The 15,588-nt window shown below is 41.2% G+C and overlaps 3 protein-coding genes across 11 annotated transcripts in view; 2 read left to right on the forward strand and 1 right to left on the reverse strand.

The window, feature by feature from the left end:
* Nucleotides 1-1,177: 1,177 nt before the first annotated feature.
* On the reverse strand, nucleotides 1,178-6,849 carry idh3g (isocitrate dehydrogenase (NAD(+)) 3 non-catalytic subunit gamma). 2 transcript variants are annotated; one of them, XM_060057457.1, is made up of 13 exons: nucleotides 6,694-6,849; nucleotides 6,405-6,452; nucleotides 5,169-5,180; nucleotides 4,927-5,024; nucleotides 4,702-4,817; nucleotides 4,532-4,592; nucleotides 4,281-4,413; nucleotides 3,870-4,003; nucleotides 3,676-3,778; nucleotides 3,423-3,569; nucleotides 3,155-3,249; nucleotides 2,076-2,136; nucleotides 1,178-1,868 (listed from the first exon to the last, which is right to left on the reverse strand). In XM_060057457.1, the coding sequence occupies exons 1-13, from the start codon at nucleotides 6,772-6,774 to the stop codon at nucleotides 1,767-1,769; spliced, it is 1,191 nt and encodes a 396-aa protein (XP_059913440.1). In that variant the 5' UTR covers nucleotides 6,775-6,849; the 3' UTR covers nucleotides 1,178-1,766. The 2 variants fall into 2 exon arrangements, with proteins under 2 accessions (XP_059913440.1, XP_059913449.1); XM_060057466.1 differs by lacking the exon at nucleotides 5,169-5,180.
* Nucleotides 6,850-6,983: 134 nt separating this feature from the next.
* On the forward strand, nucleotides 6,984-12,036 carry fam3a (FAM3 metabolism regulating signaling molecule A). 4 transcript variants are annotated; one of them, XM_060057640.1, is made up of 10 exons: nucleotides 6,984-7,268; nucleotides 7,511-7,542; nucleotides 7,626-7,733; nucleotides 7,830-7,853; nucleotides 7,931-8,057; nucleotides 8,419-8,477; nucleotides 8,585-8,635; nucleotides 8,750-8,834; nucleotides 9,890-10,016; nucleotides 10,949-12,036. In XM_060057640.1, exons 2-10 carry the CDS (start codon nucleotides 7,530-7,532, stop codon nucleotides 11,045-11,047), a joined length of 693 nt encoding a protein of 230 aa, XP_059913623.1. In that variant the 5' UTR covers nucleotides 6,984-7,268; nucleotides 7,511-7,529; the 3' UTR covers nucleotides 11,048-12,036. The 4 variants fall into 4 exon arrangements, with proteins under 4 accessions (XP_059913623.1, XP_059913641.1, XP_059913631.1 ...); XM_060057658.1 differs by having other exon boundaries at nucleotides 7,934-8,057; XM_060057648.1 differs by having other exon boundaries at nucleotides 6,985-7,312; nucleotides 7,934-8,057.
* A 348-nt stretch (nucleotides 12,037-12,384) lies between these two features.
* si:dkey-151g10.3 (serine/threonine-protein kinase WNK3) overlaps nucleotides 12,385-15,588 on the forward strand; it is a 38,436-nt gene continuing 35,232 nt past the window's right edge. For 2 of the 5 annotated variants that reach the window (XM_060056722.1, XM_060056741.1), the window contains exon 1: nucleotides 12,385-13,038. The gene's annotated coding sequence lies outside the window, so the exon portion shown is untranslated. The remainder of the gene's footprint in view (nucleotides 13,039-15,588) is intronic. The other 3 variants (XM_060056732.1, XM_060056750.1, XM_060056759.1) reach the window with 3 other exon arrangements.

Genomic DNA, 15,588 nt, shown 5'->3' on the forward strand with positions numbered 1-15,588 from the left:
GATACAGTAAACCTGAAGTCGAGTGGGGTGCATACAGGCCAACTTAGGAGCCTCCCTGGAGTGAATAAGTGACAACGATGGAGAGAGGGGGGGGCAGAAGAAACAGTCGGGCCGAACCGCGAGAGGCCAAAGAACACACCTGACTAATTCATTGCACATGTAACACTCGCGGCAGCCGTCATTTTGGTTCCACAAATCTTTGAGGAAGGAAGGCCATCCCAGAACACGAATTCATGTTCAACATGTTTTCCATAACACAATTATTATCATAATTATAACATGTACTATTTTTTGCAATTTTTTTTATTGTGAGACTATTCTAACTCTACCTCTGTGTGAGATCTTTCCATACGGTATATGTTAACGTTGATCCAGTTTATTAGGTCTTGATATACATTAACTGTATGCCGTATGCTGGCTCAACGTTTAAGGGATGGTTTTGATTTTAAGTTATTATTCGTTCTTCTCATAAATATTTTTTTTGGGTGGGTGAGACAATAGTAGGCATGGTTTGGTTTAGGGAAAAACAATTCCAGTTTTACCTGGTTACCTGGTTTTAAGCCAAGCTGGCTGAGCTAGAACAGATTAGCTGTCAAAAACCACTACACACAACCCCAACCACGAACTGCTTTGAAAAATGACCTAATAGTTTCTCAGTTACATGACATTGAAAACATATTTATGGTCTCAAATATCACTTTCTCACACAATTCTCAGGTCCTTGCAGCAGCTTTCACACTAATCAAGGAAACAGTCAAATCTAAGCTTATTGCAGACCAAAAATAATTACAACGGGCAATTTTCTTGTCAACCAGCTGTTACGGGATACATGCTGCGAGACAGTCGCAGGCCCGCACCTACAGTTCCAACCTTGATGTACGAGAGGGCGACTGTACTGATGCCACCCAGTGGGCACGCAAGGAACCGCTGCTTTCACGGGATACGCGACGGGCATGCGTTTTGTGTGAAATTTAGAACAATGCTACTTGTAGTTCTAAATAAAAAGCTCTCTAAATAAAAAAAATAATACCGTGTGGAATATCACGATACAATAGTATAAATAAAGTCATAACGTTCATCCAAAATAGACTTCTGTTGTGTTAATAATTCTATGCCGGTTTTCATTTCATACATAATTATTCCACCCCACAATGGTCCAAAAAGGCATTTTCCAAAGTACTTTTGATAACCTCTTTATTATATTCATGTTGTACATTTACACACAAACATCATGTTGACGTTATTTTATAACTAATCAAAAAAATGATACATATAGCAGGAAACAAATGGGGAGTGCAAATGGGAAACACCACCCAGCTATTACACATAGTGATGCGTAATCAAATGATCTGATCTCCACTCAGTCACATGAGGGACGTCAAAGTACTTAAACTTTTCAACTGCTTGTCAAACATAGCCTTCAGATGTCCATTCTCCAGAGAAAGCGTGTGCGGACAGACAATTTCTCCCAGCAGACGATGAGGAGTCAGTAAATTAGAAGCATCACTACCTGATACATGTGATCACAGTGATTGCATGAAGAGTTGTGTTTAATAAATATGTTTTAAGACAGAATGTAGGGGACCAGTAAACTGAACACCAACACACCCAAAAGTAACAGTTTCTAAACCATTGATACAATCCGCATGCATATACATTAACCCTCCCGCCATTTATTATTGTGCGCTTAACAATAGCAATATAGACGCATGTTGGTCCACGTTTATTTAGAGGTTGATGATTGGCTGCCTGGGAGGTCATGGTATTTAAAGGTCGGTGGTGAGCTGTCCCTTACTCTGGATGAGCTTCATAATGGACTGGACAACCTCAGAAGTGGTGCCCTGCCCCCCGATGTCAGCAGTGTGCAACTGCAAGGACGAAACACATTTACAATTCAGGCATAGATTTTTTACATATGTAAGTGAGTATGTAAAAAATATTTGATCAAATAAAAGACAAAATCATCTTTGCTAGTAGATCTGGCCCTAAATCCAGTCTGTGCAGGGCAGCAAGAGGGCCATTCTGTGGTAGATAATCTGAGCTGAGGACTGAAAAGCTGGGAGAAGAGGACTCACCCTGGTCTCGTTCATGCAGGTTAGGATCGCAGTACGGAGCAGACTGGCATACTCGTAGAGCCTTGTATCATCCAAAGAGAAAGAGTACAATTGAAACCCCACTTTCACATATGAGAACATGTGAGAAAAGCACCACAACTGAACATGTATTATGGCCCGTCAGACTACACGATTTCAGCCCGATTTTGCCCCGATTCTTTCGTCGCAGACAAATTTGCGAATCGTACACGATTTTGACGGGTCGGCGACGAGACGAGGTCTTGTAATGTGACATGCTTTGCGATCTGCGATGCTTTCGTCTGCGACGTGCGAAAACCCCACGACGAAAAGTTGGGCATGTCAGAATTTTTTGGGGAATCGCATGACGTATCCATTGTTGACATGAGGGAACCACGCCCCAGTTGCGTGAGGGAAGCCCGCGAACAGCTGGAGCTCACGCGCAGTGTTTACCAACTGACTTCACTGCACTACGCGGAGTAGGAGTAACTACTGCAAAAATGAATGCGATCAATAACAAGAAGAATGCTAATAAAGAAAACGATAGAAAATGGAGCAATATAATGGAGACAACTTTGGTGGAAATGTGGCGGCAGCAACGTCCCTGCATTTTCAACCCAAGAACGAGTCCACAATCTTTTCTTCTTTTTCTTCCTTTCCGTCTCTGTGCAGAGGACCACCAGCATAATGCCTAGTGCTAGGTACTTGGGATCCATTGTTGACGCTTTGTTGCTAGGCTACGTTGTTGCTGCGTCTACTTTGTATAGTTCATGTCACGCGCAACGCAACTACTGTGAGGAATTGCCGCATTGAGCAGATATAAAAACTACTGGAACCTTATGACAAAAATGTAAAAAGCATTTATGTTAGTTCCAAATCTTAGATTTTCAAAATATCTTGCAAACGTGAATGATACAAAGTAGAGAGCATCGCACCCTCGAATCTTGTAGTGTGGCCAGTCTTACGACGAGACAAGGCCCGATTTCCTGACTCTGTGATCGTATAGTGTGACATGGTAAATCGTGGAGGAATGTCTGAAAATCGTGTAGTCTGAACCGGCCATTAGACGCAGGTGGACTTACTTGAGGTGGTCCAACATCATGCAGCTGGCCAGCAACATGGCAGTGGGGTTGGCGATGTTCCTGCCGGCAATACTCTTCCCCGTGTTCCTTGTAGCCTGAGAGATAGAAGCAGAGTGACGGCCTTAGAAAAACGACCGACCGGAGACTCTCTGCGGGCCGAGCAGCTATACTTTGCAGATGTTATATTTTCGGGTTGTTTAAAAAATAAAAACAGCAAAGAATGGATCTTCTTCACTCCAATGGTTCTTTAACTGTGCAGACTGCTTACCGTTTCAAAGACTGCATAGTCCTTGCCGTAGTTGGCCCCAGGCACCAGGCCGGGGCCTCCGACCAGCCCGGCACACACGTTGCTCACCACGTTGCCATACAGGTTTGGCATCACCATCACATCGAACTGCTCCGGGTTGGACACCAGCTGATAAACGAGTCCACATGAGTGAAACAAAGATTTGGTTCATGTTTCTCTTGAAAAAATAACCATTCAAAACCCTTTACAGCTACTTGTCCTAACTGACTGTTACCTGCATGGTCGTGTTGTCCACAATCATTGCGTCAAACTGAAGATCCGGGTATCCAGACGCAACCTCCCTGCAGCACTGCAAGAACAGACCATCACCAAGCTTCCTGTTGGGGGAATACATCTTTTAATACCAAAAAAGACAGGCAGTTAAGGTGACTTGATCTAAATGGCACAGGTGGCCCCCAGTAGACTCACATTATGTTGGCCTTGTGGACAGCGGTGACCCTGCGGCGACCTTTCTCCCGGGCCAGTTTGAAGGCGTAGTCTGCGATCCTGAGGGAGTTGGTCCTGGTGATGATCTTAAGACTTTCCACCACCCCGGTAACACTCTGCAGTAGGACAGAGCCATGGCACAAGGGGCAACAGATTCATGCTTGAAATGGATGCAGAGAATTCAATTACAGCGTGCATGTTAACCATTAGAAAACCTATAATTGCATCATGTTACACACGGTTAGTCATTTTGGCTTGGCATCAAACAAAAACACATTTTCTAAATATGTATAGACTACAAAGTCAGGACTTAGATAGAAATAGACTAAAAACACACACAATTTCATTGTTTGCATAAAAAAAAAAAAAGGGGTTGTGTTTCGGTGTACTGACCTCGTGCTCCAGGCTGCTGTATTCACCCTCTGTGTTCTCCCTGACGATCAGGATGTCAATATCCTTGTGTCGGGTCTGGACCCCAGGGAGGGACTGGCAGTGCATCACATTGGCGTACAGATCCAGACTGGTGCTGTGGATGCACATGAAGAGAAACCGATTAAGAGGAAGGTAGACAAGCTCTGAACAATAATAGGTTTGACAAAAAAGGCTTTTGTCCAACGTACCGACCATTCAACCAAATCACTCACCGAAGCAGATTGTTTCTGGATTTGACAGAGGGGGGCATAGTGTGGTTTGTCTCTATGTTACCTGACAGAATAGGTAAATATAAATGCCATATATTTGACATGGGTTATGCACATTGACTATAATGTAAAATCTTGTGTATTCCCTAACTTCTATTTTCACATTCTCTTACCTTTAAGGGCAACTCCATTACGGCGGATGGCGGTAATGGCATTATTTATGTCATCTTCGCTGGTCATGGCAGAGTTGACGTTCACAACCTCAAAGTCAACAGGCACGCAGCTGAACCTTTTGACACCAAAAAAAACAATCGGGATCTAGTCAACCTGAATGTCCCCCAAGCACATTCAACACTATACAAAATTGTTACCTACACAGTAGATAAACGATAACATACCTGAAAACTTCTCTGACATGATTCAGCAGCTCTGGTCCAATACCATCTCCTGGGATGAGGGTGACTGTGTGTCTGCCTCCATATTTTGCCGGGAGCGGCTGAAAAAGTGACAAATCACACATTATGGAGTTCAAGACTTTATTGATTTGATAATTAATAGTAACATATAGTGGTTGAGGTTGAAAGAATGAAAATGAAGTATTTTGCCATTGAAGAAGTGCCCCTCAGAAAAGACTACTTACTATGTTCTCTCCCTGTTTATTGATGGACAGCAGGAAAAGCAAAGCATTAGTTAGTTCATTTGAGAGCCACGATAGATAGCATTTAAAGGCCATTCCCAAAGTTAGACTAGATGTACTCCTCTCCCAAAGGGAAACCATTCCCGCAAATAAATAATGAAAAAAGGGGAGTGGGAAGCTGGAATGAAGACCGGCAGCGAAACCACAACACAACAATTCTACCCATATATATTTTGTTAGAGAAGGGACATTTGCACCTAGTGATATGCGACCAGGAAGCAAGTCGATTTTTTCTAGTAGTTTTTTTAATGACAAACTGGTTACCTCTTGTACTGTGACATGTTTCTTGAGGAAAAACAATGCATTTGTAATTTGTAATATATTATGGCATATATCTCCAAGTATAAGATTCAGTCTGGCCCGAATGGTTTCTCCCGCACAGGACAGCTCTCAAAAATTGCTGTACGGCCTATTTCAGGTCAGCCTTTCACAGGTTAAATCACATTGCGCCATCCAAAACATGCACAGGTTATATACTACTGGAAATCAACTATGTCACTATGCTGTTCAGAGCCTGACCTAAAATCGTTTTCATGGTCTAAATGACAGCTGACAAACCAGCTCCTTATTCACATTTCAACACTCGACGGCTGACGCTAGGATGTCAATGAGAAAGTTCACAACATGATTTAGAAGATTGTTTACCAATTTCAATGTTCACACATATTGACAACTTCACGTAGTGTCCCCGTAGGGCCCAAATGTTTTTTTCCCACTCAGATCTAAACAATGGCTCTACGGCCTATTTCAGGCCAGAGTTGCACTGGTGCTGATCGTAAGGAAGATGTATCCATTGCAAAAATCGGATTAGAGATACATAATCAGATGGTCAATGTCCTGTTTAACATATAACGTAGCTGTTTTTGGGCCCCCAAGATGATTTAACCAAAGGAACGCTGGTCTGGATTTTCTGGCTTGTCAGCTGTCCATTAGACCATGAAAAAGATTCATGGTCCCGGCCGGCCCATTCGGGTAATGGACTAGGTCCTATAGTGGGGGACATATGCCATAACACAGAATAGATCGACTCGTTGCCTGGTTGCATATCAGTAGCTGATAATAGGGAGCTGCGAATCGGGAGCTAACATCAGCTTCGTTGCGAGATTTATAAGAAAAACACAGGCTTATGTTGTTATTGATATTGTATTGCTGGGATTAGAGGTTATCTGAGACACTCACAGCAGCCGATGACCTCTCCCGACGGCTTGTCAGCGTTGGCCCGAACACCTAAAATACGTTGCCATTATAAAAGGGAAGAAGAGAGGACGGATGTTAAAAACTCTTTCTTATTACACTAGGTATTATTCTGTTATTACGTAAAGCTAAACGACAGGTTTAAACAGTGAGCTAGCTCACTTAGCTGGTAGTTAACCAAATGACCTTGTATACAGAAAAAAACATATTGGATTTTAAACATCTAACTCAGCTTTGGAAGGCGACCAAAAGCGTAACAGATGCCTTTTCTTACTTTAACCGTATTGCCCAGTCGTCCACCCCAAAGGGGTTTGATGAGTTTGGACATGGAAAGCACAGAACTGGAAGCAGCCATCTTGGTTTCTAAACAGGATGTAAAGTTGAGTGTCGCACCGCAATGCTCGCAATCGCTCGCTTGTCCGTAAAGCAATATTAATATCATTTATTTTTATTTCTGAATTTAAGTGATATGGGTGTGTGCAGCACCACTGTAAAGACACATTGTCACTTTTATATTTTATTTTAAGTAATAAATAATTTCATATTCCCTAGATACTTTGGGCGCAGACTCAGTGGGCTCCCGAGGTGTCGTGTACCTTATGTTTCAGGCTCGTGAGGCTCAGGCGGTCTATTATTCCGGAAGATACTTGATTGCCTTTAACACAGTCTATGGGTTTACCGCACTGATTTACACTTTGCTTCTCAATTATATGTCAGTGTCGTTCGACGAATATACTAGACCAAACATCGACGTACCAGAAATGGCTCGGTTATTTCAAATATCCAATAGTTAATGTACAATAGCGTTGCCTCGATGAGAAAACCACGGAAGAAATAAACTCCCAGGTGGCAAGTAATTCAGTAAATCATCGTCTTTAACCTTGACACAATAGGTAGGAATTTCTCCTTTTATGCATTGTTGTGATGTTTTGATTGCGCTTGACAGTTGTTCAGTTTTAATTTGTGAAATTGGTCGTATGTTTAATCCATGCCGCCTTGGTTAGCCTCGCCTTTGCATAATGTAACCATCATTGCTTGGCCGTTTATCGCGGTATCTGTTTTTTACGGTATTCTCTTATCTATATTTGCAGGCCTGTGTACGAGTTAATCATGAGATTAGCAGGTTGGTAGACAATATTTATAATAATATTCATTTCAAAGTGTTTGCCGACACTGGTTGATTGGAAATGTGTACCTCTGCGACAGGTCCACTAAGAGGAGTAGCAGTGGTACTATTGGTCGGACTCACCTGGTTTTTGGCCAGCACGATATTCGGAGGAGACAGTGGCTCATCAGTGCGACATTTCTTTACTGGTAAACTAAATCAAATGGACACAACCTATGCTACATGTCATTCATGCATGGTTTTTGTGCTCCAAACCCTGTGTGATTTTGTTTTTGTTATTTTAGGCGCAAGTGAGGAGCCAACAGCCGGTCAGTCAAATTACAATGACCATGTCCGATGTATGGAAAGTAGTATATTTAGCTGACTAATGTATTGTGTTCTTTAGCAGAGCCTCGTCCCCGTAGGTATAAATGTGGCCTTTCGGCCCCATGTCCTCCAAAGCACCTTGCGTTCCGTGTGGTGTCAGGAGCTGCCAATGTGATCGGACCCAAAATCTGCCTGGAAGACAAGATGTGAGAAGCGATGCATATCCTCCTCCCCCTCTACGCTCTCTCTCTCTTTCTCTGTTTGTCCGTCTCTCGCTGTCCCCTTTGATCTTTATTTCTCCCATCCCTTTTTCTTTTTCTCTGTGCTGCCTTAACCAGGCCTCACATCTTTCTGGGGAGCTGAATGCAAGTATTCAAACTCTCGGTTTGTTTATTTGTTTGTGGATATCTCACCTCCATCTTTTTCTTCCTTGTCTCTAGTCCTGGCCCTCGTTTTCTTTCCCATGTTGTCCCTCATGGTCCTGTCACTGGCCATTGGTTAACAGATACTGTTGTCTTAACCTTGCCTGGCCCTCTGCCTGAAGCTAATGATTATATGTCTTCCCAGGTTGGTGAGCAGTTTGAAGGACAACGCTGGCCGAGGCATTAATGTCGCTTTAGTAAATGGTAAGACTTAATCCATCCAGGTATATGTTTCTATTTCCTCTAGGCTTCTTTGTTCAACGCTTTTGTCTAACTTGTTTATTTATCTCGCCTTCATTTCTGATATGCAGGCGTGACGGGAGAGCTGCTAGAAACCAAGTCTTTTGACATGTGGGCAGGAGGTATTTAAAACTTTTGCCTCCTCCAAAGGATACACACTCATAACCAACATGGGAACACATACTCCCCCGCTGATCATGACTCCTGGCTTTATATGCTCTATCTGTTGTTTTCAGATGTCTCTGACCTGCTGAAATTCATCCGACCGCTCCATGAGGGAACTCTGGTGTTTGTTGCGTCCTTTGATGATGCTGCCACTAAGTAAGTCCAAGGTGCTCACTCTCCCCTCCTTCCTTCTCTCCAAGAACGTAGGGGGGGACGCGGATGACAAAACTGTGGAATAAAGCAAAAAATAGTTTCCAAAATTTCCAGAAGGTATCCAGGATCAAATGAACTGGATCAACTGAGATTGTATTAGATTCTACTCAACCTAAAACCCTCTTTTGAAAAGTTTGCCGTGCTAAATCACGGGTAAATCTTGGTTTCTGCTTGAAGGTGTGTCGTTACTGATGTCGCAGTTGTCTTGAGCCGATGACACAACAACACATACTTTTATTGCCTGCATAGTTTTATATTATATCCTACCATAAGTCTGATTGGTTCGTTTGCGAGTCATTTATTATATTTGGGTTGTTTCAAACGGACGGAGACACATAATGAAAACTCATGATTCATCCAGTTTGTTGGCTCATTGATAGCTGATTAATTATTTCAAACTTTGGGCACTAACACTTTGAGATTGTTTCACACATATTTTGCAGAGTGCCACACTCGCTGAAACATGATATATATATATATATATATATATATATATATATATATATATATATATATATATATATATATATATATATATATATATATAGGCTCACTTTGGTCCGACCTCAGATAGACCATCCCGGGCGCATTTAACCTGGTGGTGGAAACACAAATCAGCGCAGTACGCCTTGGCTGTAGCTAGTTGCTGTGTAATGCCCGGATATTGTCATAGCCCAACTTCACGCCTGCAACATAGATGATAATGGTTAACAAATGAAGACAGAATTCTGGTTGCGGTAGAAAATACATGATCAAAACCAATTTATTTTCTATTATTAATCACATATTTGGTCAGAAGCTATTTTGTAAAATAAGCTTTAAAGAGATATACCACAAGTACCCAAAAGTTTGATTATAAACGCTGAAGAACTTCTGGAATTTCTCAATTGATTGGTTACAACTTGGCTCCAAGAGCTTGTATTCACAACAGACGTTTACTGCAAGTGTGCATTTACTTTAGTGAACGTCACTTCTATTTAGCAATTTCTCCTTTGCAGAATGAACGATGAAGCCAGACGACTGTTCGAGGAGCTGGGCAGCACGGCTGCGAAGGAGCTGGCCTTTCGAGACAGCTGGGTGTTCGTTGGCGCCAAGGGTATCGAGAATAAAAGTCCATTCGAGCAGGTACAAGGTCATTCCTGAGGGTGTTCCGATCAGGAACCTTTGTGCTCATCATCGATTGCTGGAAGTAGTGTCGTCAGATTCTGAACACGGGGTCTATTTGAAACTGTCTTTACTGTGTATCATTATTAATTCATTTAACTATTATTTAACAACATGGTACATTCAGTTCAGACAACGTTATCGATTCCAACATACATAGGTCAATTTAAGGAAACGACGAGCATCAGTAAATACAATATGCATATTAATGAAAATTTGTATAAAATCCTATGTTTTTACCAGTCCCAGCCGCCCAGTTTTGTTCTTTTCGTGACATCACGAAGGGACGGCGGTGTAGTGTGGGTCAATGAGTGATTTCCGTCTGGGCAGCAGTCGATAATATCTTTGTCTGAGAGGATTACCATTCTCGTTCACTTGTTAAAGTATAACGCCACATGTGTGGCACATTTCCTCTATCGCTCATTATTACGCTCATACCCAACGACGGTACAAGCTTAAACAAAATTGTTATTAGAATTAAGAGATGAGAAAGTATTATGAATTCACAACTGATACTTATGGCAGGCAACATGTGCAAAATATTAAACAGACCGGTGAAGCCATTTTAGCAGCACGCAGGGAAATTATGGTGCCTGTTTTGTGTCAGTCAGCTCTTCTGATCTGGCTTTATAGAGATCAGTAATCAAACTATTTAGAACGATTAAATTGGGCTGATAACGATCCAACCATTCCCAGCTCCCTTATTGATTTGTGATTGGAATGTTCTCACTAACTGTCGATAACACCAGGTGTCAAGATCAATTATTTGAAGGCCTAAAGCAAATTGCTGTTAAATATCTTTTCTTCTTAGTATAAGTAAGTCAAGGTTGACCGGTTGTAGCACTGATGTACAGATGTATGTATATATTGTCATTGTCTTTTCCTCTCATCAGCGTATGAAGAACAGTAAAGGCAGCAACAAGTACGAGGGCTGGCCAGAGTCTCTAGAGATGGACGGCTGCATACCTCTTCGCGCACCCCTGGAGAGCTAGCTCCCGTCTAGAAGTCCTCTTCCTTTTCTTCTGAGCAAGTCAAGTACAAAGAACGCCTGGAGCAGCTGACGTACTGCTCATGAGCCCCTGATCTTTCACTGTGAACCGTGCCTGATAGACCTCACCAGCCGATAAAGGCTTTGAATATTTCAACTTTAATTTACTTAGACCAACTCTTATGTTGTATTTTTGCCCATATCAGACACTTTACCTTGGATATGTTTTGATGGACTACAATTTCAAGCATGCAAAGGTGCGAAGACAAGAGGCGTTACTGCTTCAACTTTGGGCAGAATTTAGTTGGTGTGCATACTGAAAGAATTAAATAGAGTAAATCTGATGTTTCAGGATTCCAATGCAACAGGACAAGAGTCTGCACGTTTTTTTGCCACTGTAGGTGAAAACTGTTAAGTTCCTTTGCAGGTCTACAACTTCTGTGTCCTTCTTTTTTATCTGTTGGCAAGACTAATCACTTTCATGACATTTGCCGCTATTAATAGTCTTATCAGTGAAAATAATACTATAGAAATATTACCTAAGACATTTAATAATCAGATTTATATATGATGATGAATTTCTTTGACTACCACTACATCAGTGCGTTGCTTCCTGTTCTTGTTCTCTATATGTACTTATTGTTATTTCATGGACATTGTTCTACTTTTTTAACCTCTATTGGTACTGTTCGGTTTTGCATTTAATAGTATCCGAAGAAATTGCTGCAAATCTATGCCCAATGTTTACATTATTATTTTTTGCAAGCCAACCCTCGTACTATTATTTATAAATATTATTGTGGTAACTTGCTTTTCGCTTGTTTTACTCCAATGTATTCATCAGACATCTGGTTATTCCAAATCTTTGATGTATATTGTAGGCACCATTGGTGTAAATGGTTTGGTTGGTGTAGTTGCACTCGTGATTTCAGATGCTGATCAATTCAGTGTAATCTAGGGTCTTTGAAATAAATTTTAAATGTCATACTTTTCCATGCTCTTTTCGTTTATAATTCTTTACAGATTCCACACAAGAGGGCGACATATATCAGGGTTATTCACTTAATACTGCTTAGAGACATTTGGATACAGAGAGTTTTATATATAATATATATTATCTATAGAGAGAGATAGATAAATAAATGTATGATGTATTAGATAGATACAGATGAGTATTTTTGTTGTGTAAGTCAAGCAAATCTTATCCTGTCACTAGTTTGTTCGAAGTTAATAATAATAATAATAAATGAAATTTATATAGCGCTTAATATGGTACTCTAAGACGCTTAGATAAGTTAAGCATGACTTTCTGTATTGTATTCTATATATTATTCACATCAAAGACCGCATGAGTACATCATTTATTTGGGTATCTAAAATGAAAAGCTGTATGCTGAGACGCCTCGTAAACAACGTCTACTACCGCCCTCTTGTGGCGAAACGACGCCATGATAAGTGGCGTGTGTCTAGCTCTAGCCCGTGGCAAGTGTATTCGACAGAAAGAGCGAAGCGGCGACAGCGAGCACGTCAAAAGCTCTTGAACCCCCCCAAACGCCCCGTGCGTGAGTCATAGGATGTAAATTGTGTACATAATTTATTTGTATTCTAATATGAGTGAACACGTGTACGTTTGAGTCTCCGTACCGACGGACCGGAGGACAATACCTCAAAGCAAAGGCTGGCAGCATCTGAACTGGAGCACGTACATCGACTCGCGCGCACACCAAGGATCCACTCGAGTGGGGATTTTCAAAGCGACTGTACCACCAGAAGCCTATAAAACAGACCAGACCAAACACGGGTTTGCTATATATTTGGTAGCAGTGTAAAATAGATATTGTAAAAAATAATTGTGTACGGAAGACCGTTTGTACGTTGCGTGGCTATAACGCTTCAACGGCGCTTATCTAACGAAATGATGTGTAGGTCTTGGTGAGTTCGCCATCTGGGCTGACCTGCTCGTCTGATAAATAACCGACAAGATGTTACATTTGGGTGAGTTATGTTTATTATTATTCAAAGCTATGATGTTGACAGACAGACGCTTGCCATTGTTGTCCAATTCCAATGCAACCGATGTTATTGATCGCACATATAGGCTTCTTAAACCATTCATAATGCTTTAAGAAGCCATTACCGTTAGCAAATATACCGTTGCCGTTAGTAACTAAATGTATACGTGTCTTTCAAGATGAGGTAAAGCTAATTATCAGGTAACACTCATTTGGGTCAGGTCTATGTTTATTTAGTGGGTATATAGTCTATCGTGTATCCTAATCAGGGGCGGTATGATAGGCCTATAAACATCACATTTATAGCTTTCAGAATGAATATTAAACTGCGAGGCCACCGATTTAGCGTTTATTTGTGTTTGTGTCTCATTCATGAATTTGTTCTTGTTCCGACCCTGTTACATTTTCTTTTGTCGCCACTTGACGTTTATAAAGTCAGCTGAGTAACCAGTTAGCCAATGGCTAGCGAGCCTGCATACTTGCAGTGTAAATAATGAAGCATGCACAATTAATTTACCACAATTATTGAATGTATCAGTTGTTGACAGTTCCATCAACGTTGTCGCCGTAGCACGTTGTTAACTTAATCAAACAACATTTTGACCCTTTAATGGCTGACTACAATATGACTACATCAAGTTTATGGTGTTGATTGCTTTTGCTCTTTACGGCCTAAATGAACATAATATTAACATGGAATTTTCAATCAGATTTGATTAATCTCTATCTTCAGCTATGAAGTCATGAGAGCTCAGAGGTGATCCGCTCAGCGCATGGGCGATTTGAAGTGATAAAAGTGGCTCAGCTGTTAATGTCAGCTCGAATGCTAGGACACCACTTCAGCATTGTGTGATCCTTATTAATAATGGTCTAATTAAAGGCTCGCAGTTTGCCCCTGGATTAGCTGGACGAACGGTGTGAAATGGCCCTCTGCTATCCAGATAACGCTCCCTTCGTCATTTTGTCGCCCCTCTGCTCTACCTACACCCCTCTCTTCCATGCTTGACCTGCGTTGCACAAGAGCACTTGTGTTTCTAGCCCTACTGGTGGCCCACATGAAAGGGAACAGTCCAGTGACCAGTCATCAGGGACCATTGTTATTATACTTTTTCCCCCTCCCCACCAGTTCTTCAATACCATCTACTCTAGACATAAGATGTGGAAAAATAAGCAGAATGTTCAGGATGTTATAATTGAATGTGAATAGCCTAGAAAACTGAATGTACAGTTTCTGTTCATTGGTTATAGCAGATAAAAATCAGCAGCTATACTCATACAATGGTTATAGTGAATCATCACAATCAAGTTCGTCCAGATGTGATGTTATGTCATAGCCCTTACCCTCCCCCTTGCATTTCATTTTATTTTGCATGTAACTTGTATGCCGTACATTCATTATGCAAACATACAATGGATAATTGATATTATTAAAGGAAATCAGAGCTGTCTGCATTGACACTTATGCAATCTTAGCATCTGTGTTTAAGTATTAGTGCTATATAATTACGCTCTGTGTATTTATTTTTGCATAATTAGTTAATGCTTAACAATAGATTATAATTTCTCAGACCGAATGGTACAACCAACCAGTGTCTCTACATGACTTGATTCTCCTTCATCGTTCTGTGGAAGCCAATGGCAGCCATGCTGATTGGTGGAAGCAGTAACCACAAAGATTGCATTAATCATAATTGTACCCACGCCCATGCCGGTGCCCACAGATCTGCATGAGGGTTATGTTAATCATGTTTAACTATGGTCTTATGCAGGGCTGCTTCCTACGCAGGTTGTGTTGCAATCACAAAGTCCTTGTTTTGATAAATATTATGATGGTGATTATGTCTAGCAACCTTGGCGTGCAATTTTAACGCAAGCACTGCTTTTTTTTGAAGAGTGTGAATGATATTGTTTCCCTTGTGCTATTATTGTCATTCCTAAAAATGATATTGAGTAACCTCCCTGGTGTTTTTGGGCCTAATTTGGAAAAATAATTTCTCTGAAAATTGCGCTTTGTTGATCTCAGATATTTATTTGCATTAAAAACATATATGCTATTACAGAATTGTTACATTTTGGCTATTCCAAAATGGTATTAGATTTTTTGTTCTCAAGAAGATAACATTACAATATTGATTCTTTATTCAATTGTGAGGAATGAAAGTAAAAGCCTATTTTCTGTAGTCCTAATTGTTGTGAATCGGCCTTGACCTAGCAGTCTTAGCCTAAAGTGGCTACAAGATTGACCGAATGAACGGCTTTTAGTAGAGGGGGAAGATTGCCAAAACTATCCAGTTTCACTCATACTGTTGTGCTTCCATTAGCAGCTCTGGGCCGTACCTTCCCAGCCAAACGGTCCCTAATGCAATGCAGCCCTCCTACATGTCCAAGCCATTCCAATCTGAGACCATTCTCTTCCCGCATCTCATCCCCCTGTCTATAACCACAGTTGTTTTTTGTTCAGGCAGAAATTTAGCTATAGTCACTGCTTTCATTCACACCTCCACTGGCACATATTTGATCAGGCGGAATCCCT

The sequence above is a fragment of the Gadus macrocephalus genome, chromosome 1 (assembly GCF_031168955.1).
Source record: "Gadus macrocephalus chromosome 1, ASM3116895v1".
Classification (NCBI taxonomy): Eukaryota; Metazoa; Chordata; class Actinopteri; order Gadiformes; family Gadidae; genus Gadus; species Gadus macrocephalus.

Coding starts and splice junctions, on each gene's coding strand:
- idh3g (XM_060057457.1), bottom strand. CDS start 6,774: ATGGCTGCTTCCAGTTCTGTGCTTTCCATGTCCAAACTCATCAAACCC. Junction 3,779..3,869: donor GTCCACAAGGCCAACATAAT/GTGAGTCTACTG, acceptor TTCCCCCAACAG/GAAGCTTGGTGATGGTCTGT. Junction 3,570..3,675: donor TGGACAACACGACCATGCAG/GTAACAGTCAGT, acceptor CTCGTTTATCAG/CTGGTGTCCAACCCGGAGCA.
- fam3a (XM_060057640.1), top strand. Junction 8,636..8,749: donor TTTTGACATGTGGGCAGGAG/GTATTTAAAACT, acceptor TGTTGTTTTCAG/ATGTCTCTGACCTGCTGAAA. Junction 10,017..10,948: donor ATAAAAGTCCATTCGAGCAG/GTACAAGGTCAT, acceptor TCCTCTCATCAG/CGTATGAAGAACAGTAAAGG.